Source organism: Oncorhynchus tshawytscha, linkage group LG12, assembly GCF_018296145.1.
Source record: "Oncorhynchus tshawytscha isolate Ot180627B linkage group LG12, Otsh_v2.0, whole genome shotgun sequence".
In the NCBI taxonomy this organism is placed as follows: domain Eukaryota; kingdom Metazoa; phylum Chordata; class Actinopteri; order Salmoniformes; family Salmonidae; genus Oncorhynchus; species Oncorhynchus tshawytscha.
The window spans coordinates 9,102,854-9,125,711 of record NC_056440.1 but is presented as its reverse complement, the minus strand read 5'-3'; the positions used below and the strand labels follow the sequence as shown (position 1 = coordinate 9,125,711).

The following is a 22,858-nucleotide window of genomic DNA, read 5'->3' as shown; positions in this document are numbered from 1 at the left end:
TACATACATGTACATTTAATGTATATGTAGCAGTGTTTCTCCTATCTTTGGATAGGCAGGGCGGGCCCCTGCTACCGTTGATCTTATCTAAAATAGTTATCTAAAATAGTTGGTTTCAATTTAAATGTTTTGGTTAAAGAGGCCTTGGATGTTGATTTGGGGGACTTGGCTGTCAGAGTAGCCTCCACAGTAGGGCCCACCTTGATTATGTCAATAGCTGAGTATCTATACTGTAAGGGTTAGAGTGTAGAGTTAGCTGAGTCTACCTATACTGTAGAGTTAGGGTTAGCTGAGTCTACCTATACTGTAGAGTTAGGGTTAGCTGAGTCTACCTATACTGTAAGAGTTAGGGTTAGCTGAGTCTACCTATACTGTAGAGTTAGGGTTAGCTGAGTCTACCTATACTGTAGAGTTAGGGTTAGCTGAGTCTACCTATACTGTAAGGGTTAGAGTGTAGAGTTAGCTGAGTCTACCTATACTGTAAGAGTTAGGGTTAGCTGAGTCTACCTATACTGTAGAGTTAGTGTTAGCTGAGTCTACCTATACTGTAAGAGTTAGGGTTAGCTGAATCTACCTATACTGTAGAGTTAGGGTTAGCTGAGTCTACCTATACTGTAGAGTTAGGGTTAGCTGAGTCTACCTATACTGTAGAGTTAGGGTTAGCTGAGTCTACCTATACTGTAGAGTTAGGGTTAGCTGAGTCTACCTATACTGTAAGGGTTAGGGTTAGCTGAGTCTACCTATACTGTAAGGGTTAGTGTTAGCCCCTCTAGTAATTTCATAGGATCTCTATGGTCTACCTATACTTTAGGGAGACATTTAACGTGATGTAAAAGCTTTTCTTCAACAAGTAAAACGAGCTGACTATTTATGTATTGCTCAGTGTACTAAACTAGTTAAATAATCACTTCCTTTGTAACGCACATCGTTGAAGAGAAGTTTCAAATTAAATCATGCTGCCAGATTACAGTAAGCCTGAGGTTTATGGTAAATGTTGCACTGAACACAATGTTTTTCCACCGCGTCGCCCTTCCTATGTTCTCCTCAGGTGTGAACCACGGTCAATCCAATAGCAGGCGGAGCATCACCCGTCTGAATGCCCTCCACCGGAGGAACCGTTACGGGGAGACTCTACTCCACATTGCAGCCATGCAAGGAGACACCCAGTGGATCAGAGGCATGCTGTCGCTGGGCCCCGACATCAACATGGCCGACAACGCAGGTAAGACATTAGAGGAGGTTGGTGGGCAGCAATCTGTCACTTCAGTTAGTTTCAAATAACTTTATAGATACTCACACACAGGGCCTAAAATTAACAACCTCCACCTGCCAAATGCGGGTAGATTCTGGCATTGGCGGGTAAAATTTGTGAATAAAAATAGTCAAGTATGATCACATTTATAGTAAAATAAATGCTGCAGAAGCTGCTTTCATAGTTGGTAAATTGTTACTGTAATTTAATTATACCAATGTGTTTTCATTAATTGAATTCCCTTAATCTATTTCATGAGAATTTGTAAGATTCTTGTTTGCATAAAATAGACGGAGACCAGTCTTATCAATAATAGGTAACAGAATTTATTCTCGGAGCGCGCTGCCACGTTACCACGAGCAACAGTTTATATACAATAACATGACGTCATTTCATTGTTTAACAGAATCCCCTCCTCTCGAACCGGGACAAAGGGAACTTTAAAAGTTCATTCTGACCCCCCCAGCACATACACAGGACACACAACACAACTGAGTTAACTTTTGACCCCTCAACATTATCGATCACCACTTAGCTGACAGTTCTAATTAACAGAAATCCTAGGAATGCACTCACTGTCTTATCTAAAACACCCCAGAGCTCAGTTTCGTCAGTTCAACCATAGGTTTAACTACCGTATTTGTTTACTTAATCCACAACCCATTTCTTTCTTCCTAGTTGGAATGGTGTTCATGAACTTTAATTACTCCTTGTCCGTGTCACACAATCCCTTCTTATGAACTCACAGTGTTAATCAGATATAATAAAACAGAGTATAAGTTTACTTAGTTACAGTTCCATTTAAAATGATTTGTTCAGTCATTTAATCATAATTTTCCTAACATAAATGAATCACACAAAGTAAAAAAAACTATGAATCCTATATAGCCTATTCCACCTCGCGCTGCAACACTGCCTGGCTGGGGGCTGGATGTCTGTGAAGATCTGAGTGAAATATACATTTTTAAAAGAGCTGCTAACAGGCATAAAAGTTGGTCTAATTCACTTGAAACTGAAGTGAGACGTTGTCCTTGTGTTTCTTGGCTATTTACCTTGTGTTGTTCACAAGCTATGTTGTTTTTTACAGTTTGAGTTTTAACTGCTAGGGAAGAGAAGACAACATTGCTACTTGTCAGACTTTATCTCACAGGCACAAACACGTCTGAGTCGCGTTACCAAGGTAACCTCCCGCCTTTAAAGGGACAGGTAAACATTTGTGTCTCATCTGTGATATTTTGGTTAAAAGACTCGGGTCACAAAAAATGAAATTAAGTTAAACAATATACCACATTACTTCTTACAGGTAATACATGTATTGTGTTAGAAATATTAGAAAGCATGCATATCAAATTTTTGTTTGTGTTTTGTTGGTATAAATTTAGCAGAAGAAAAAAAAATAGGCTGGTCGTAAAATCTACCTGCCACAGTGGCTGGTGGACCAAAACGTTAATTTAGGCCCTGCTCACAAAGTACGCAGGTAAGACACTGGACTGGAGGAGGTACATTTAGGGACACTGGACTGGAGGAGGTACATTTAGGGACACTGGACTGGAGGAGGTACATTTAGGGACACTGGACTGGAGGAGGTACATTTAGGGACACTGGACTGGAGGAGGTACATTTAGGGACACTGGACTAGAGGAGGTACATTTAGGGACACTGGACTAGAGGAGGTACATTTAGGGACACTGGACTGGAGGAGGTACATTTAGGGACACTGGACTGGAGGAGGTACATTTAGGGACACTGGACTAGAGGAGGTACATTTAGGGACACTGGACTGGAGGAGGTACATTTAGGGACACTGTTTCCTCTTCATTTCCTGTGTATAGTGATGCAGGAATAAATTCACTCATCCTAAACAGACTTGAATAAAAACGAATAGAGCATCTCTCTATGCTGTGACCATCAGTTGTTGCTTCATTGTTTCTCACAGGTTGGACTCCTCTTCACGAGGCAGTGTCCCACGGTCACTATGAGATCAGTAAGCACCTGATCCAGGCAGGAGCTCTGGTCAACTGTACTGGAGAAAATGGAACCACACCTCTACTTGATGCTGTAGTGCAGGGACACCTGCAGGTCGGCATATCATACTTCGGTCTTCTTCTTCTTGGCACTGATGCCCTAGGCTTGCTTGTGTGTTTGTGCTGCATACACAGTGGGAAGAAAAAGTATGTGAACCCTTTGGAGTTACCTGGATTTCTGCATAAATTGGTCATACAATTTGATCTCATCATCTAAGTCACAATAGACAAACACAGTTTGCTTAAACTAATAACACACAATTATATGTTTTTATGTTTTTATTGAACACACCGTGTAAACATTCACAGTGCATGGTGGGAAAAGTGTGTGATCCCTTGGATTTAATAACTGGTTGACCCTCCTTTGGCAGCAATAACCTCAACCAAACCTTTTTCTGTAGTTGCAGATCAGACCTGCACTACGGTCAGGAGGAATTTGGTCCATTCCTTTTTACAAAACTGTTTCTGTTCAGCAATATTCTTGGGTTGTCTGGTGTTAACTGCTCTCTTGAGGTCATGCCACAGCATCTAAATCGGGTTGAGGTCAGGACTCTGACTGGGCGTATTTTCTTCTGTTGAAGCCATTCTGTTGTTGATTTACTTCTGTGTTTTCGGTCGTTGTCCTGTTGCCTCACCCAAATTCTGTTGAGCTTCAATTGGTGGACAGATAACCTAACATTCTCCTGTAAAATGTCTTGATAAACTTGGGAATTCATTTTTCCGTCGATGATAGCAAGTTGTCGAGGCCCTGAGGTGCTCCCTCCACCATACTTTACAGTTGGGATGAGGTTTTGATGTTGGTGTGCTGTGCCTTTTTTTCTCCACACATAGTGTTGTGTGTTCCTTCCGAACAACTCAACTGTAGTTTTATCTGTCCACAGAATATTTTGCCAGTAGCGCTGTGGAACATCCAGGTGCACTTTTGCAAACTTCAGATGTGCAGCAATATTTTTTTTGGACAGCAGTGGCTTCTTCCGTGGTGTCCTCCCATGAGCACTATTCTTTATTGTTTTACATATTGTAGACTCGTCGACCGAGATGTTAGCATGTTCCAGAGATTTCTGTAAGTCTTCAGCTGACACTCTAGGATTCTTCTTAACCATTCTGTGCTGTGCTCTTGCAGTAATCTTTGCAGGACGGTCACTCCTAAGGGAGAGTAGCAAGAGTGCTGAACTTTCTCCATTTATAGACAATATGTCTTACCGCGGACTGATGAACATCAAGGCTTTTAGACATACTTTTGTAACCCTTTCAGCTTTATGCAAGTCAACAATTCTTAATCAAAGGTCTTCTGAGATCTATTTTGTTTGAGGCATGGTTCACATCAGGCAATGCTTCTTGTGAGTAGCAAACTCACATTTTGTGAGTGTTTTTTATAGGGAAAGGCAGCTCTAACCAACGTCTCCAATCTCGTCTCATTGAGCTTGACTCCTGACTTTTAATTAGCTTTTGGAGAAGTCATTAGCCTAGGGGTTCACATACTTTTTCCAACCTACACTGTGAATGTTTAAATGATGTATTCCATATAGACAAGAGAAATGCAATAATTTGTGTGTTATTAGTTTAAGCACACTATGTTTGTCTATTGTTGTGACTTAGATGAAGATCAGATAACATCTTATGACCAATTTATGTAGAAATCCAGGTAGTTCCAAAGGGTTCACATACTTTTTCTTACCACTGTAAGATACTATTTGTTTTGCTTTGTGTGTCCCAGATAGCAGAGTTGCTGTTGAAGCACGGGGCAGACCCTCTACTGAAGAACAATGACGGACAGACAGCCTATAGCAACACCTCAGAACCCTGTCTGATCAAACTCATGGAGAAAAACATCCCCAATAACAAGAGAAAGGCACTAGCAGGTCTGGACCTTTCCATAACCAAGGGTGTCTCTGTCTTTATCCCAAAAGGCACGCTATACCCTATATAGTGCACTACTTTAGACCAGAGCCCTATTCCCTATATAGTGCACTACTGTTGACCAGGGCCCTATTCCCTATATAGTACACTACTTTTGACCAGGTCCCGGAATAAATAGGCCTACATGTTGTTCTCTATGTGTGTCTCTTGTAGGAAGAAGCGGTGAGAGGTCAGGAGCAGGAGAACCCATGTAAGTTGGTGGTGGGGGGAAGGTGTCTGAGGTTTTACATAACTAGAAAGTCAAATTGTCATAGGCACATTTCATATCACTTAGGCTATACACGTGGCTCAGTTGGTAGAGCTTGGCGCTTAAAATGCCAGGGTTGTAGGTTCCATTCTTGCTGTGGCCACAACACGAAATGTGTATGCATGCATGACTTAAGTTGCGTCAGCTAAATGGCCTATTTTTATATATTACACAACAAACCTGAAGTACATTGTTGATGATTGATAAACATTTGTAGTGATTTATTTCACACTCCCAACACACACAACAAACTAAGTCAACACAATGTCATATACTGTAAGAACCCTAGCCATTGTAAATACTCTAGGTCTAAATAGGTCTGGGACAGGACTCTTCAACCCTGTTCCCGGAGAGCTACCCTCCTGTTGGTTTTTGCTTCAACCCTGTTCCTGGAGAGCTACCCTCCTGTAGGTTTTCACTCCAACCCTGTTCCTGGAGAGCTACCCTCCTATTGGTTTTTGCTTCAACCCTGTTCCTGGAGAGCTACCCTTCTGTAGGTTTTCGCTCCAACCCTGTTCCTGGAGAGCTACCCTCCTATTGGTTTTTGCTTCAACTCTGTTCCTGGAGAGCTACCCTCCTGTAGGTTCTCTTTCCAACCCTGTTCATGGAGAGCTACCCTCCTGTAGGTTCTCTTTCCAACCCTGTTCCTGGAGAGCTACCTTCCTGTAGGTTTTCGCTCCAACCCCAGTTATAACTAATCCGATTCAGTTTATTAATTCAAATAACATTTTATTTGTCACATGCGCCGAATACCGTGAAATGCTTACTTACAAGTCCTTAACTAACAATGCAGTTCAAGGAATAGACATAAGAAAATATTTACTAAATAAACTAAAGTAAAAAATTAAATAAAAAGTAACACATTAAAATAACAATAACGAGGCTTTATACAGGGGGTACCGGTACCGAGTCAATGTGTGGGGGTACAGGTTAGTCGAGGTAATTTGTACATGTACTGTAGGTAGGGGTAAAGTGACTATGCATAGATAATAAACAGTGAGTAGCATCAGTGTAAAAACAAATGTGGGGGGGCATGTCGATGTAAATAGTCTAGGTGGCCATTTGATTAACTGTTCAGCAGTCTTATGGCTTGGGGGAAGAAGCTGTTAAGGAGCCTTTTGGATCTAGACTTGGCGCTCCGGTACCGCTTGCCGTGCGGTAGCAGAGAGAACCGTCTTATGACTTGGGTGACTGGAGTCTTTGACAATTTCTTGGGCCTTTCTCTGACACCGCCTGGTATAGAGGTCCTGGATGGCAGGAAGCTCGTTCCCAGTAGCGTACTGGGCCGTACACACTACCCTCTGTTGCGCCTTATGGTCAGATGCTGGGCAGATGCCGTACCAGGCAGGGATGGAATGCAACCGGTCAGGATGCTCTCGATGGTGCAGCTGTAGAACTTTTTGAGGACCTGGGGATCCATACCAAATCTTCTCAGTCTCCTGAGGGGGAAAATATGTTGTTGTGCCCTCTTCACGACTGTCTTGGTATGTTTGGACCATGATAGTTTGTTAGTGATGTGGACACCAAGGAACATGAAACTCTCAACCCGCTCAACTACAGCCCCGTCGATGTGAATTGGGGTGTGTTCGGCCCTCATTTTCTCGTAGTCCACGATCAGCTCCTTTGTCTTGCTCACGTTGAGGGAGGGGTTGTTGTGCTGGCACCACACTGCCAGGTCTCTGACCTCCTCCCTATTTGCTGTTTCATCGTTGTCGGTGATCAGGCCTACCACCATTGTGTCGTCAGTAAACTTAATGATGGTGTTGGAGTCGTGCTTGGCCATGCAGTTGTGGGTGAACAGGGGCCCCCGTGTTGAGGATCAGCCTGGCAGATGTGTTGTTGCATACCCTTACCACCTGGGGGCAGCCCGTCCTTAGCTTAGTGATGAGCTTTGTGGGCACTATGGTGTTGTAGTCAATGAACAGAATTCTCACATAGGTGTTCCTTTTGTCAAGGTGAGAAAGGGCAGTGTGGAGGGCGATTGAGATTGCGTCATCTGTGGATTTCTTAGGGCGGTATGTGAATTGGAGTGGTTCTAGGGTTTCTGGGATGAGGGTGTTGATGTGAGCCATGAACAGCCTTTCAAAGCACTTCATGGCTACCGACGTGAGTGCTATGGGGTGGTAGTCGTTTAAACAGGTTAGCTTCATTTTCTTGGGCACAGAGACTATGGTGGTCTGCTTGAAACGTGGGTATTACAGACACGGTCCAGGAGAGTTTGAAAATGTCAGTGAAGATACTTGTCAGTTGGTCAGCGCATGCTCTGAGTACACGTCCTGGTAATCTGTCTGGCCCCGCAGCCTTGAGAATGTTGACCTGTTTAAAGGACTGGCTCACATCAGCTACGGAGAACGTGATCACATAGTCGTCCAGAACAGCTGGTGCTCTCATGCATGCTTCAGTGTTGCTTGCCTCGAAGCGAGCATAAAAGGCATTTCGCTCGTTTGGTAGGCTTGCGTCACTGGGCAGCTTGTGACTGGGTTTCCCTTTGTAGTCCGTAATAGTTTGCAAGCCCTGCCACATTCAACGAGCTTCAGAGCGGTGTAGTAAGATTCAATCTTAGTCCTGTATTGACGCTTTGCCTGTTTGATTGTTTGTCTGAGGGCATAGCGGGATTTCTTATTAGCGTCCGGATTAATGTCTTGTTCCTTGAATGCGGCAGCTCTAGCCTTTAGATTGGTGCGGATGTTGCCTGTAATCCAATGGATCTGGTTGAGATATGTACGAACGGTAACTGTGGGGACGATTTTGTCGATGCACTTATTGATGAAGCCAGTGACTAAGGTGGTATACTCCTCAATGCCATTGGATGAATCCCAGAACATATTCCAGTCTGTGCTAGCAAAACAGTCCTGTAGTGTAGTATCTGCGTCATCTGACAACTTACATATTGAGCGAGTCACTGGTACTTCCTGCTTTCGTTTTTGCTTGTAAGCAGGAATCAGGAGGATAGAATTATGGTCAGATTAGCAAAATGGAGGGCGAGGGAAAGCTTTGTATGCATCTCTGTGTGTGGAGTAAAGGTGGTCTCAAGTTTTTTTTCCTTTGGTTGCACATGTGACATGATGGTGGAAATGAGGTAAAACGGATTTACGTTTGCCTGCATTAAAGTCCACGGTCTTCGTGCCAGCATCGGTTTGTGGTGGTAAATAGATATAGATGAAAACTCCCTTGGTAAATAGTGTGGTCTACAGCTTATCATGGGATACTCTACCTCGGGCGATCTATACCTTGAGACTTCCTTGATATTAGACATTGCGCACCAGCTGTTATTGACTAATGGACACACACCCCCGCCCCTCTTCTTACCAGACGTAACTGTTCAGTCCTGCTGATGCACGGAAACAGCCAACTGTATATTATCCGTGTCGTCGTTCAGCCACGACTCAGTGAAATATAAGATATTACAGTTTTTAATTTCACAGTGGTAGTATCGTCTCGAATGGAGCTCATCCAGTTTATTCTCCAGTGATTGCACGTTGGCCAATAGAACGAATGATAGAGGCGCGTTACCCACTCGTCGATGAATTCTCACAAAGCACCCCAATCTCTTCCCCCTGTATTTCCGTCTTTCCTTCACGTGAATGACAGGGATTTGGGCCTGGTCTCAGAGAAGCAGTATATCCTTCACGTCAGATTCATTAAATAAAAAATCTTTGTCCAGTTCGAGGTTAGTAATCGCTGTTCTGATATCCAGAAGCTCTTTTCGGTCTTAAGAGATTGTTGCAGCAACATTATGTACAAAATAAGTTACAAACAATATGAAAAAACACACAAAAAAGCACAGTTGGTTATGTGCCCGTAAAATATCAGCCATCCCCACTGGCGCTATTATATCAACCAGCTAATTACTAGAATCAGGTGTGCTAGATTAGGGTTTGAGTAAAAACCTACAGGACGGTAGCTCTCTAGGAACAGGGTTGGGAAGCCCTTGTCTGGGGTATATTAGCCTAATATCAGTTGTCTGTAAAGGAGACCGTTGAGGTCCGTGTCCGAGGGCACTGTGTCCAGGAACATCCCTGGGGGGTCCCAGAGCGGGCAGAACGTCACCCCTCTGAATATCCTCCACCGGAAGAACTGTTACGGGGAGACTCTACTCCACATTGCAGCCATTCAGGGAGACACCCAGGGGGTCAGAGACATGCTGTCACAGGGGCTCGACGTCAACATGCCCGATAATGCAGGTAAGACATATAGCAGCCATTTATACTGAACAAAAATATAAATGCAACTTGCAACAATTTCAACAATTTTACTGTGTTACAGTTCATACATAAATTCATTAGGCCCTAATCTATGGATTTCACGTGATTGGGCATGGGAGGGCATAGGCCCACCCACTTGAGAGCCAGGTCCAGCCAATCAGAATATGTTTTTCCCCCATTTATATACAGTGGGGCAAAAAAGTATTTAGTCAGCCACCAATTGTGCAAGTTCTCCCACTTAACAAGATGAGAGAGGCCTGTGATTTTCTATCATATGTACACTTCAACTATGACAGACACAATGAGAAAAAAAATCTAGAAATCACATTGTAGGATTTTTTATGAATTTATTTGCAAATTATGGTGAAAAATAAGTATTTGGTCACCTACAAACAAGCAAGATTTCTGGCTCTCACAGACCTGTAATTTCTTCTTTAAGTGGCTCCTCTGTCCTCCACTCGTTACCTGTATTAATGGCACCTGTTTGAACTTGTTATCAGTATAAAAGACACCTGTCCACAACCTCAAACAGTCACACTCCAAACTCCACTATGGCCAAGACCAAAGAGCTGTCAAAGGACACCAGAAACAAAATTGTAGACCTGCACCAGGCTGGGAAGACTGAATCTGCAATAGGTAAGCAGCTTGGTTTGAAGAAATCAACTGTGGGAGCAATTATTAGGACATGAGAGACATACAAAACTACTGATAATCTCCCTCGATCTGGGGCTCCATGCAAGATTTCACCCCGTGGGGTCAAAATGATCACGAGAACGGTGAGCAAAAATCCTAGAACCACACGATGGGACCTAGTGAATGACCTGCAGAGAGCTGGGACCAAAGTAACAAAGCCTACCATCAGTAACACACTACGCCGCCAGTGACTCAAATCCTGCAGTGCCAGACGTGTCCCCCTGCTTAAGCCAGTACATGTCCAGGCCCGTCTGAAGTTTGCTAGAGAGCATTTGGATGATCCAGAAGAACATTGGGAGAATGTCATATGGTCAGATGAAACAGAAATAGAACCTTTTGGTAAAAACTCAACTCGTCGTGTTTGGAGGACAAAGAATGCTGAGTTGCATCCAAAGAACACCATACCTACTGTGAAGCATGGGGGTGGAAACATCATGCTTTGGGGCTGTTTTTCTGCAAAGTGACCAGGTCGACTGATCCGTGTAAAGGAAAGAATGAATGGGGCCATGTATCGTGAGATTTTGAGTGAAAACCTCCTTCTATCAGCAAGGGCATTGAAGATGAAACGTGGCTGGGTCTTTCAGCAAGACAATGATCCCAAACACACCACCCGGGCAACGAAGGAGTGGCTTCGTAAGAAGCATTTCAAGGTCCTGGAGTGGCCTAGCCAGTCTCCAGATCTCAACCCCATAGAAAATCTTTGGAAGGAGTTGAAAGTCCGTGTTGCCCAGCAACAGCCCCAAAATATCAGTGCTCTAGAGGAGATCTGCATGGAGGAATGGGCCAAAATACCAGCAACAGTGTGTGAAAACCTTGTGAAGACTTACAGAAAACGTTTGACCTCTGTCGTTGCCAACAAAGGGTATATAACAAAGTATTGAGATACTTTTGTTATTGACCAAATACTTATTTTCCACCATAATTTGCAAATAAATTCATTAAAAATCCTACAGTGTGATTTTCTGGATTTTTTTTCCTCATTTTGTCTTGTCATAGTTGAAGTGTACCTATGATGCAAATTACAGGCCTCTCTCATCTTTTTAAGTGGGAGAACTTGCACAATTGGTGGCTGACTAAATACTTTTTTGCCCCACTGTACATATAGGGGCGGCAGGTAGCCTAGTGGTTAGAGCATTGGACTAGTAACCGAAAGGTTGTAAGTTTGAATCCCCGAGCAGACATTCTGACAAGGTACAAATCTGTTGTTCTGCCCCTGAACAAGAATTTGTTCTTAACTGACTTGCCTAGTTAAATAAAGGTTATAACCTTTATATATATATATATATATATATATATATATACGTTTCATCAGCTGACCGAGGGGCTGGTCTCAGATAATCCCGCAGGTGAAAAAGCCAGATGTGGAGGTCCTGGGCTGGTTTGTTACATGTGGTCTGCGGTTGTGAGGCCATTTGAATGTACTGCCAAATTCTCTAAAATGACATTGGAGGCAGCTTATAGTAGAGAAATTAACATTAAATTCTAAGGCAACAGCTCTGGTGGACATTCCTGTAGTCAGCATGCCTTTGTGGAATTGTTTTGTGTGAAAAAACGGCACATTTTAGAGTTGCCTTTTATTGTCCCCAGCACAAGGTGCACCTGTGTAATGACCATGTTGTTTAATCAGCTTCTTGATATGCCACACCTGTCCGGATCATCTTGGCAAAGGAGAAATGCTAAGTAACAGGGATGTAAACACATTTCTGCGCAAAATATGAGAGAAATAATATTTTAATGAATGTGGAACATTTCTGGAATCTTGTATTTCTGCTCATGAAGCACGGGACCAACATTTTACATGTTGCATTTATATTTTTGTTCATTATAGATACTCACACACAGCACTTCAATAATATTCCAACTAGTACAGTGATTTTACACTGCTAAGACTTAATAATATTGTACATTTATGGCGTGTTAACAGTTATGAAAATATATATATATATTTTACTTCCTGCTTTGCTCATAGAGTACACTTGCAACAGGTCAACATTCTGCCAGTCCACCCACTATGCTAACATTGACTTAAATGGGCACTCCTTTTCTATTCAGTATTTCTCTATGTGTACAGTATTAGTGACTCATAATGGAAGGCTCAATCAACAAGTGACCAGGTTTTCCCACGTGAAAAAATACTACAGTTTACTATAGAGTACTACAGTACTTCTATAGGAAATGGTAGTATACTGTAGAATACTATACTACACAGTGTTGAATCCCTCATGTGTATTACTTACTGTAGATTGTTGTAGAATACCATAGAATACTATAGTATTATCTGCAACACTAGTAAATAGTACAGTAATTTCAGCAGAAACACTGCAGTCCACCAAAACCCTACACTTTTTTAACTATAGTAAATACTAAACTATTTCATTTGCTTATACCCTGCCCATTCCCCTCCCCCATATTGCAATTTGTGCCACCCATAACTGGTAAACCTACATGCCAAGTATAGACCATATTGTGTTCCCTACAGGTTACAGAAAAGAGCAGACACTCTAAACTATCAGACCCCAGCCCTGTCTACCTACACTACCGTTCAAAAGTTTGGGGTCACTTAGAAACGTCCTTGTTTTCTATGAAAACATACATGAAATGAGTTGCAAAATTAATAGGAAATATAATCACAATGTTGACAAGGTTCTAAATCATGATTTTTAATTTAAATAATAATTGTGTCCTTCAAATGGCTTTTGTCAAAGAATCCTCCATTTGCCTCAATTACAGCCTTGCAGACCTTTGACATAGTTGTCAATTTGTTGAGGTAATCTGAAGAGATTTCACCCCATGCTTCCTGAAGCACCTCCCACAAGTTGAATTGGCTTGATGGTCACTTCTTACGTGCCATATGGTCAGGCTGCTCCCACAACAGCTCAATAGGGTTGAGATCCAGTGACTGTGCTGGCCACTCCATTATAGACAGAATACCAGCTGACTGCTTCGTCCCTAAATAGTTATTGCATAGTTTGGAGCTGTGCTTTGGGTCATTGTCCAGTTGTAGGAGGGAATTGGCTCCAATTAAGCGCCGTCCACAGGGTTTGTCATGGCGTTACAAAATGGAGTGATAGTCTTCCTTCTTCAAGATCCCTTTTACCCTGCATTGGCCAGTCTGAGATATGTCTTTTTCTTTGCAACTCTGCCTAGAAGACCAGCATCCCGGAGTCGCCTCTTCACTGTTGACATTGAGACTGGTGTTCTGTGGGTACTATTTAATGAAGCTGCCAGTTGAGGACTTGTGAGGCATCTGTTTCTCAAACTAGACACTAATGTACTTGTCCTCTTGCTCAGTTGTGCACCGTGGCCTCCCACTCCTCTTTCTATTCTGGTTAGACAGTTTTGGCTGTTCTGTGAAGGGAGTAGTACACAGCGTTGTACGAGATCTTCAGTTTCTTGGCAATTTCTTGCAAGGAATAGCCTTCATTTCTCAGAACAAGAACAGACTGACGAGTTTCAGAGGAAAATGCTTTGTTTCTGGCCATTTTGAGCCTGTAATCGAACCCACAAATGCTGATGCTCCAGATACTCAACTAGTCTAAAGAAGGCCCGTTTTATTGCTTCTTTAATCAGCATAACAGTTTTCAGCTGTGCTAACATAATTGCAAAAGGATTTGCTAATGTTCAATTAGCCTTTTAAAACGATAAACTTTGATTAGCTAACACAACGTGCCATTGGAACACAGGAGTGATGGTTTCTGATTAATGGGCTTCTGTGCGCCTATGTAGATATTCCATAAAAAAAATCAGCTGTTTAGTGTACTACAGTCCTCAAAAACACTACAGTAAATACTACAGTCCTCAAAAACACTACATTAAATACTACAGGATACATCAATCCGAAAAAAACGAGATGAATTACTATAGTGTGTACTACAGTTTTGTATACTACAGTAGTATATACTACAGTATTGTAAGGTACTGTGACGGTACTGTGACGTCACCGTGTGACGTCAGGCGCAGGAAAACAGAGAGTTCAATATCGTGCTCTTTTAATGCACACACGGTGAACCACGGCCACCCCACTAAACACTGGGTGCTCAAAACAAAATGCCCTAGACATGGGGAACGAAAACAGTCCAGCACTATACACGGACATAAACCAACACGTTCGTCTGTATCAAACACCAGGGTTACAATAATCAATAAAGCCCAACTAATTACAACAAACTCAAAACAGGTGTAATCAATAAACACATAAGGAGGGGGAGAAAAGAATCAGTGGCAGCTAGTAGGACGACGACCGCCGAGCGCCACCCGAACGGGAAGGGGAGCCACCTTCGGTCGGAGTCGTGACAAGTATACTATGGAAAATACTACAGTATTCACTGTAATGTTCTTGCGGAATACTACAGTAAAGTCCACAAAAACACTACAGGGAATACTATAGTATTTATACCATAGTATACTATAGTATTTTAAATTAAAATGTCTGTCATCTCATGCAGGTTGGACTCCTCTTCACGAGGCAGTGTCCCACGGTCACTATGAGATCAGTAAGCACCTGATCCAGGCAGGAGCTCTGGTCAACTGTACTGGAGAAAATGGAACCACACCTCTACTTGATGCTGTAGTGCAGGGACACCTGCAGGTACATATATGTCTGTGTGTGTGTCACTATAAACCACGCCCACCTACATCCAAATAAAGTACAGAATCACTAATGGCCTTTAGCACCCAGACTAGTTTCAGTGTGTATGCATGTTTGTGTGAAAGAGAAAGACTGAGAAATTGTGTGTGTGTGAGAGAGAGAATTTGTGTTTGTGTGCTCTAGAGCTGGCCAATACTGACAAAAATCCATATCGCAATAAATTGACTGAATTATTATCATTATTATTATCACGATAAAATTAATTAAACGATAAGATTCATAAAACTACTATTACTGCTTTGAATGTTGTACCTATCAATTGTCCTATTAACAATCACCTATATTAGCAAACTTATTTCATTTCAAACTTCACATTTCTCTATTAGGACCCTAGTCATAGGTTGCACCTCCGGCACTCGGTCTCGTCATGTCATTGTTATGAACGTTCTCAAGCCTCCCTCTACCAGCCGCACAATAGTGATGCCCTGAAGTCGTGATAAGCCCAGTCATTCTGGACAGAGGCTAACAATTGTTTCGTATAAATTACACTAATAGTGCTTGTCAATACTATGACATTACTAACATAGTCAAATATTTAGTAGGAAACAACTTTGCCAGCAGATCACCGACCATTTCGAATCCCACCATACCTTCTCCACTAGTATAATTTACAGCCAATCAGCCAATTTACAGTAAATAGCCCACCCAACTACCTCATCCCCATATTATTACTTGCTATTTTGCACCCCAGTATCTCTACTTGCACATCATCATCTGCACATCTATCACTCCAGTGTTAATGCTAAATTGTAATTATTTTGCCTCTATGGCCTATTTATTGCCTTTCCTCCCTCCTCTTCTACATTTGCACACAATGTACATAGATTTTTCTATTGTGTTTATTGACTGTATGTTTGTTTATGTGTAACTCTTTGTTGTTTTTGTCCAACTGCTTTGCTTTATCTTGGCCAGGTCGCAGTTGTAAATGAGAACTTGTTCTCAACTGGTCTACCTGGTTAAATTAAAAAAATATATATTATCATGTCGTCAAATTTACTTTAGACAGATGCCAATGTTGTCATTAGCTAGCAAAGTTAGTCAAAAAAAATGCTAGCAATGCTAACTTTAGTTAGCTAAAATTTGTTGTACTCCCCTCAACCTTAGCTAACTAGCTAACGTTACGAAACATGCAACCCATGAATTGGTTATTTATTGTAATGAACGGTATCAGCAAAATGTCCACGATAAGTGGTCAGTTTGGTCGGTGTCAAAAAAATGTGGTTTATCGGCCCAGCTCTGTGTTTGCACGTGTGAGTGTTACCTCTGTAAATGCATACTAGGTCAGCTGTGGTTTGCTTTGTGTATCACAGATAGCAGAGTTGCTGTTGAAGCACGGGGCAGACCCTCTACTGAAGACCAACAACGGACAGACAGCCTATAGCAACACCACAGAACCCTCTCTGATTAAACTCTTGGAGAAAAACATCCCCAAGAACAAGAGAAAGGCACTAGCAGGTCTGGACCTGTCCATAAACAAAGACATGTTATTCTGTTGTTTCTTTGGTTTAGGTTTCTACCAAATGTTTTGCTGTTGTCTATATTATTTCATGGTAAAGTTATATTGTTCTAGGCTTGGGTGAGTTTCCTAGAAGCTTTGTAACACTGTCATTTTTGGTCCAGTGACAAGGTGATCTTAGTCCTACAAAGCTTCCAGGAAACTCTCACCTGTCTCGTTCTGTTCTGTTTATCCTAGCACCAACAAAACGACCTGCAGACTCGTCCCAACTCAGCCCGTCCCAAAGTGGAACAGGGAGGAAGCTTAGGAGGTTACCAGTTCAGGCAGATCAGACCAGTACTGACCAGGAGAGATACCAGCAGAGACGCACAACAACCAGGTCTGAAACCAGCAACACTGACCAGCAGAGACGGACAACAACCAGGTCTGAAACCAGCAACACTGACCAGCAGAGACACACAACAACCAGGTCTGAAACCAGCAACACTGACCAACAGAGACGCACAACAACCAGGTCTGAAACCAGCAACACTGACCAGCAGAGACGCACAACAACCAGGTCTGAAACCTGCAACACTGACCAGCAGAGACGGACAACAACCAGGTCTGAAACCAGCAACACTGACCAGCAGAGACACACAACAACCAGGTCTGAAACCAGCAACACTGACCAGCAGAGAGACACAACAACCAGGTCTGAAACCTGCAACACTGACCAGCAGAGACGGACAACAACCAGGTCTGAAACCAGCAACACTGACCAGCAGAGACACACAACAACCAGGTCTGAAACCAGCAACACTGACCAGCAGAGAGACTCAACAACCAGGTCTGAAACCTGCAACACTGACCAGCAGAGACGCACACCAACCAGGTCTGAAACCTGCAACACTGACCAGCAGAGACGCACAACAACCAGGTCTGAAACCAGCAACACTGACCAGCAGAGAGATACAACAACCAGGTCTGAAACCAGCAACACTGACCAGCAGAGAGACACAACAACCAGGTCTGAAACCTGCAACACTGACCAGCAGAGACGCACACCAACCAGGTCTGAAACCTGCAACACTGACCAGCAGAGACGCACAACAACCAGGTCTGAAACCAGCAACACTGACCAGCAGAGACGGACAACAACCAGGTCTGAAACCAGCAACACTGACCAGCAGAGACGCACAACAACCAGGTCTGAAACCAGCAACACTGACCAGCAGAGAGATACAACAACCAGGTCTGAAACCAGCAACACTGACCAGCAGAGAGACACAACAACCAGGTCTGAAACCAGCAACACTGACCAGCAGAGAGACACAACAACCAGGTCTGAAACCTGCAACACTGACCAGCAGAGACGCACACCAACCAGGTCTGAAACCTGCAACACTGACCAGCAGAGACGCACAACAACCAGGTCTGAAACCAGCAACACTGACCAGCAGAGACGCACAACAACCAGGTCTGAAACCAGCAACACTGACCAGCAGAGAGACACAACAACCAGGTCTGAAACCAGCAACACTGACCAGCAGAGAGACACAACAACCAGGTCTGAAACCAGCAACACTGACCAGCAGAGAGACACAACAACCAGGTCTGAAACCAGCAACACTGACCAGCAGAGAGACACAACAACCTCTACTAAAGGTATTTGAACCAGGTGTCTGCGTGTCTCTGTGAAAACTGTCCTGTCTATGTATGGGCTGTAGGGCTGTAGTAGTGATGTAGGGCTGTAGTGGTGTAGGGCTGTAGTGATGTAGGGCTGTAGTGATGTAGGGCTGTAGTGATGTAGGGCTGTAGTGATGTAGGGCTGTAGTTCTGCTGTAGTGATGTAGGGCTGTAGTTCTGCTGTAGGGCTATTGTGATGTAGGGCTGTAGTGATGTAGGGCTGTAGTTCTGCTGTAGTGATGTAGGGCTGTAGTTCTGCTGTAGTGATGTAGGGCTGTAGTGCTGCTGTAGTGATGTAGGGCTGTAGTGTTGTTGGGCTGTAGTTCTGCTGTAGTGATGTAGGGCTGTAGTGCCGCTGTAGTGATGTAGGCTGTAGTGATGTAGGCTGTAGTGCTGCTGTAGTGATGTAGGGCTGTAGTGCTGCTGTAGTGATGTAGGGCTGTAGTGCTGCTGTGGTGATGTAGGGCTGTAGTGATGTAGGGCTGTAGTTCTGCTGTAGTGATGTAGGGCTGTAGTTCTGCTGCAGTGATGTAGGGCTGTAGTGATGTAGGGCTGTCGTGCTGCTGTAGGGATGTAGGGCTGTAGTTCTGCTGTAGTGATGTAGGGCTGTAGTGCTGCTGTAGTGATGTAGGGCTGTAGTTCTGCTGCAGTGATGTAGGGCTGTAGTGATGTAGGGCTGTCGTGCTGCTGTAGGGATGTAGGGCTGGGCTGTAGGGATGTAGGGCTGTAGTGCTGCTGTAGGGATGTAGGGCTGTAGTGCTGCTGTAGGGATGTAGGGCTGTGGTGCTGCTGTAGGGATGTAGGGCTGTAGTTCTGCTGTAGTGATGTAGGGCTGTAGTGCTGCTGTAGGGATGTAGGGCTGTAGTTCTGCTGTAGGGATGTAGGGCTGTAGTGCTGCTGTAGGGCTGTAGCAGTGTTGTAAAGTACTTTAGTAAAAATACTTTTAATTTTAAGTATTACTTATCTTTTTTTGGGGTATCTGTACTTTAATTTACTATTTATATTTTTGACAACTTTTACTCCATTACATTCCTAAAGAAAATGTATTTTTACTCCTTATGTTTTCCCTGACACCCAAAAGTACTGGTTACATTGTCAATGTTAAGCAGGAATGGAAAAAGGTCCAATTCACACACTTATCAAGAGAATATCCCTGGTCATCCCTTCTGCCTCTGATCTGGAGGACTCACTAAACACAAATGCTTTGTTTGTAAATTATGTCTGAGTGTTGAGCTGTGACCCTGGCTATCCGTAAATTAAAAGAAATCAAGAAAATTGTGTCGTCTGGTTTGCTTAATGTAAGACATTTTAAATGATTTATACTTTTACTTTTGATACTTAAGTACATTTAAAACCAACTAGACTTTTACTCAAGTAGGATTTTACTGGGTAACTTTCTATGAAGGTATCTTTACTTTTACTCAAGTATGACAATTGGGTACTTTTTCCACCACTGGGCTTTAGTGATGTAGGGCTGTAGTGATGTAGGGCTGTAGTGATGTTGGGCTGTAGTGATGTAGGGCTGTAGTGATGTTGGGCTTTAGTGATGTAGGGCTGTAGTGCTGCTGTAGTGATGTAGGGCTGTAGTGATGTAGGGCTGTAGTGATGTAGGGCTGTAGTGATGTAGGGCTGTAGTGATGTAGGGCTGTAGTGATGTAGGGCTGCTGTAGTGATGTAGGGCTGTAGTGATGTAGGGCTGTAGTGATGTAGGGCTGTAGTAATGTTGGGCTGTAGTGATGTAGGGCTGTAGTGATGTAGGGCTGTAGTGATGCTGTAGTGATGTAGGGCTGTAGTGATGTAGGGCTTTAGTGATGTAGGGCTGTAGTGATGTAGGGCTGTAGTGATGTTGGGCTGTAGTGATGTAGGGCTGTAGTGATGTAGGGCTTTAGTGATGTTGGGCTGTAGGTTGGGCTGTAGTGATGTTGGGCTGTAGTGATGTTGGGCTGTAGTGATGTAGGGCTGTAGTGCTGCTGTAGTGATGTAGGGCTGTAGTGCTGCTGTAGTGATGTAGGGCTATAGTGATGTAGGGCTGTAGGTTGGGATGTAGGGCTGTAGCGATGTAGGGCTTTAGTGATGTAGGGCTGTAGGTTGGGCTGTAGTGATGTAGGGCTGTAGGTTGGGCTGTATTGGTTGCAGGGCCCTTTCTATCACCTTCTGTCTCTCTCTATCCAATACATATGAAGACTGGTTCTCATATCCCCCTGTAGTACAGTCATGTATTCTTCCCTGTACTAGTCCCCATCATAGAACTAGCATTACTAGAACGGACATTCTTACCATTCTCCTTTGAGTGTACCCACGAGTCAAATCACTATTGGTCAGGCCTCCCGAGATGCGCAGTGGTCTAAGGCACTAAAGATCTAGTAGCTGTGCCACTAGAGATCCTGGCCGGCTCTGTCGCAGCCCAGCCGCAACAGGGAGATCCATGTTTGCGGCGCACAATTGACCCAGCACCGTCCGGGTTAGGGTGAGGGTTTGGCCGGCAGGGATGTCCTTGTCCCATCACGCTCTAGCGAACCCTGTGGCGGGCCGGGCGCATGCACGCTGACACAGTTGCCAGGGGTAGGGTGTTTCCTCCCACACATTGGTGTGGCTGGCTTCTGGGTTAAGCAGGCATTGTTTCAAGAAGCAGTGCGGCTTGGTTGGGTTGTGTTTCAGAGGGCTCTCGACCTTCACCTCTCCCAAATCCGTACTGGAGTTGCAGCGATGAGACAAGACTGTAACTACCAATTGGATACCATGAAATTGGGGAAAACATTTTTTAAATTTTATTAAAAAATAAGCATGAAAAAAATCCATATTGGTCAGGGCTTTGTTGTTTCTAGTGATTCGATTTCTATGGTCCCCATACAGACCTGGCCACCAGAAGAACCTTTACTCCTCCTCCTCGCCCTCAACCAATCCCAGAGGTCCTGAGGAGAAGGAGTCCGCTCTATGTCCCCAACCCTGATCCAGAGGTACAAGGAGAGGACAGTGTTGCTATTAGTGACAGCGAGAGTGACGAGACCGTTGACTACACGGGAGAGGTTTTTAACTTCTCGTCGGACGAAACAGAAGACTGGACTCATGAAACCACGCTGGAGTTCTATAGAGAGGGAGCTGTGAGGAGCAGGGAGGACTCTGGTTGAGCTGAATTATAGGTTGTTGTTGTGTTTCGTCTATGACATCACATTTGTTGTTGTGTTTTGTCTGTGACATCACATTTGTTGTTGTTTTGTCTATGACATCACATTTGTTGTTGTGTTTTGTCTATGACATCACATTTGTTGTTGTGTTTCGTCTATTGTCCCAGTTGAAACTAGTAAAAACCTTTCTCAGTCTTATGAATGTTGATCATATTGGATTCAAAGGTTTTTAAAATTTATTCCGTTTTATCTTGTGTTTAGTTTTGAAAGATTATGTGCATGTTTGTTTGAATATATTTTTCCAAGTTATTTTTTCACAAAGAATACCTTTAAACATTTGTGATGTGTTAATATGTTTGTGACATTGGGATAATATATTGTATGATGTGTATTATTTTTTTGTAGAGTAGCTACAGTAGTAGCTGGTACAATTAAATCATTTGTTGTGAAAGTGTAACAAAGTATCTTATTTATTTGTAAGCTCACGTTCAACGTTTCTCCTTCTATTGTATCATAATACTTGTTAATGTTAAGAGATCATCCTGAAATTATAAAGTGCTTTTTTGCTATTAAAGTTGCCATGTTGCTTCGTCAAATGTTGGCCATTTTCTGCAGTTAAACACAACACTTGACACCTACAATGCTTAACCTTTTTCCCCACTCCTGAACAGCAGTGACACATTGATTGTTGGACAGTGTTATTATTAAGGTGGTCTGCACCATTTGAGATGTCCATCCCGTAGGGGTTTTTTGGTTCTACCAAACCATCTATTTAAAAAAAATAATAATAATAATTAGGTGTTTTGTGCTCAGTTGCAGGGGTCCTGGGAGAGAAAGAGGAGCCTCATGGCGATGGCTCTACTGGTCCAAACCATCCACTATCTTCTGTCCAGGATGGGACGCGGTCTATAGCACCAGCTATGAAGAGGAACCTGGAGGACCAGGCAGGGGAAGAAGACTCAAGGCCTAATCACGCCATTTTATCAGACACATCCACACCTAGAAAAGTAATTAAACGCATCACCACCAAACGGAAGGATATCTTTGATTTGCTCCTGCAGAGCAACCCGTTCGACCTGGACAGTGTTATATTGGCGGCCCAGACAGGAAATGGTCAGGCGACAACAGGAAGTCTTCATGACTCTGTTGATTCGGTTGTGTTGAGAAGTCAAAGTGCAGGTTTCCTGCTGGAGACAGCAGATTTCAAAGGAAAAGAGAAAGGAAAGGAATGGAACACAGAAAAGCAGGAAATTACAATATCCTCAGAGGAGCTAACTCTAACTAAAGATGGGAATCTCTCCCAGCATACTGACCACTGCCAGAGCCAGAGAGAGGAGATCACTCTAGATAGGAATCTCTCCCAGCATACCGACCACTGCCAGAGCCAGAGAGAGGAGATTACTCTAGATATGAATCTCTCCCAGCATACCGACCACTGCCAGAGCCAGAGAGAGGAGATTACTCTAGATATGAATCTCTCCCAGCATACCGACCACTGCCAGAGCCAGAGAGAGGAGATTACTCTAGATAGGAATCTCTCCCAGCATACCGACCACTGCCAGAGCCAGAGAGAGGAGACTGAATCTCTCCCAGAGACCACTGCCAGAGAGAGAGGAGATC

The 22,858-nt window shown here is 43.5% G+C and overlaps 1 protein-coding gene across 1 annotated transcript in view; it reads left to right on the top strand.

Moving 5' to 3' along the window:
* The window catches only part of LOC121847893 (ankyrin repeat domain-containing protein 11-like), a 34,331-nt gene extending 12,565 nt beyond the window's left edge, over positions 1-21,766 (top strand). The window contains exons 9-17 of the mRNA XM_042331154.1: positions 1,049-1,222; positions 3,189-3,331; positions 4,994-5,138; positions 5,350-5,386; positions 9,416-9,627; positions 14,787-14,929; positions 16,300-16,444; positions 16,683-18,092; positions 20,967-21,766. Coding sequence (XP_042187088.1) covers positions 1,049-1,222; positions 3,189-3,331; positions 4,994-5,138; positions 5,350-5,386; positions 9,416-9,627; positions 14,787-14,929; positions 16,300-16,444; positions 16,683-18,092; positions 20,967-21,241 — 2,684 coding nt within the window. The 3' untranslated portion in view covers positions 21,242-21,766. The remainder of the gene's footprint in view (positions 1-1,048; positions 1,223-3,188; positions 3,332-4,993; positions 5,139-5,349; positions 5,387-9,415; positions 9,628-14,786; positions 14,930-16,299; positions 16,445-16,682; positions 18,093-20,966) is intronic.
* The last annotated feature ends 1,092 nt before the right edge of the window (positions 21,767-22,858 follow it).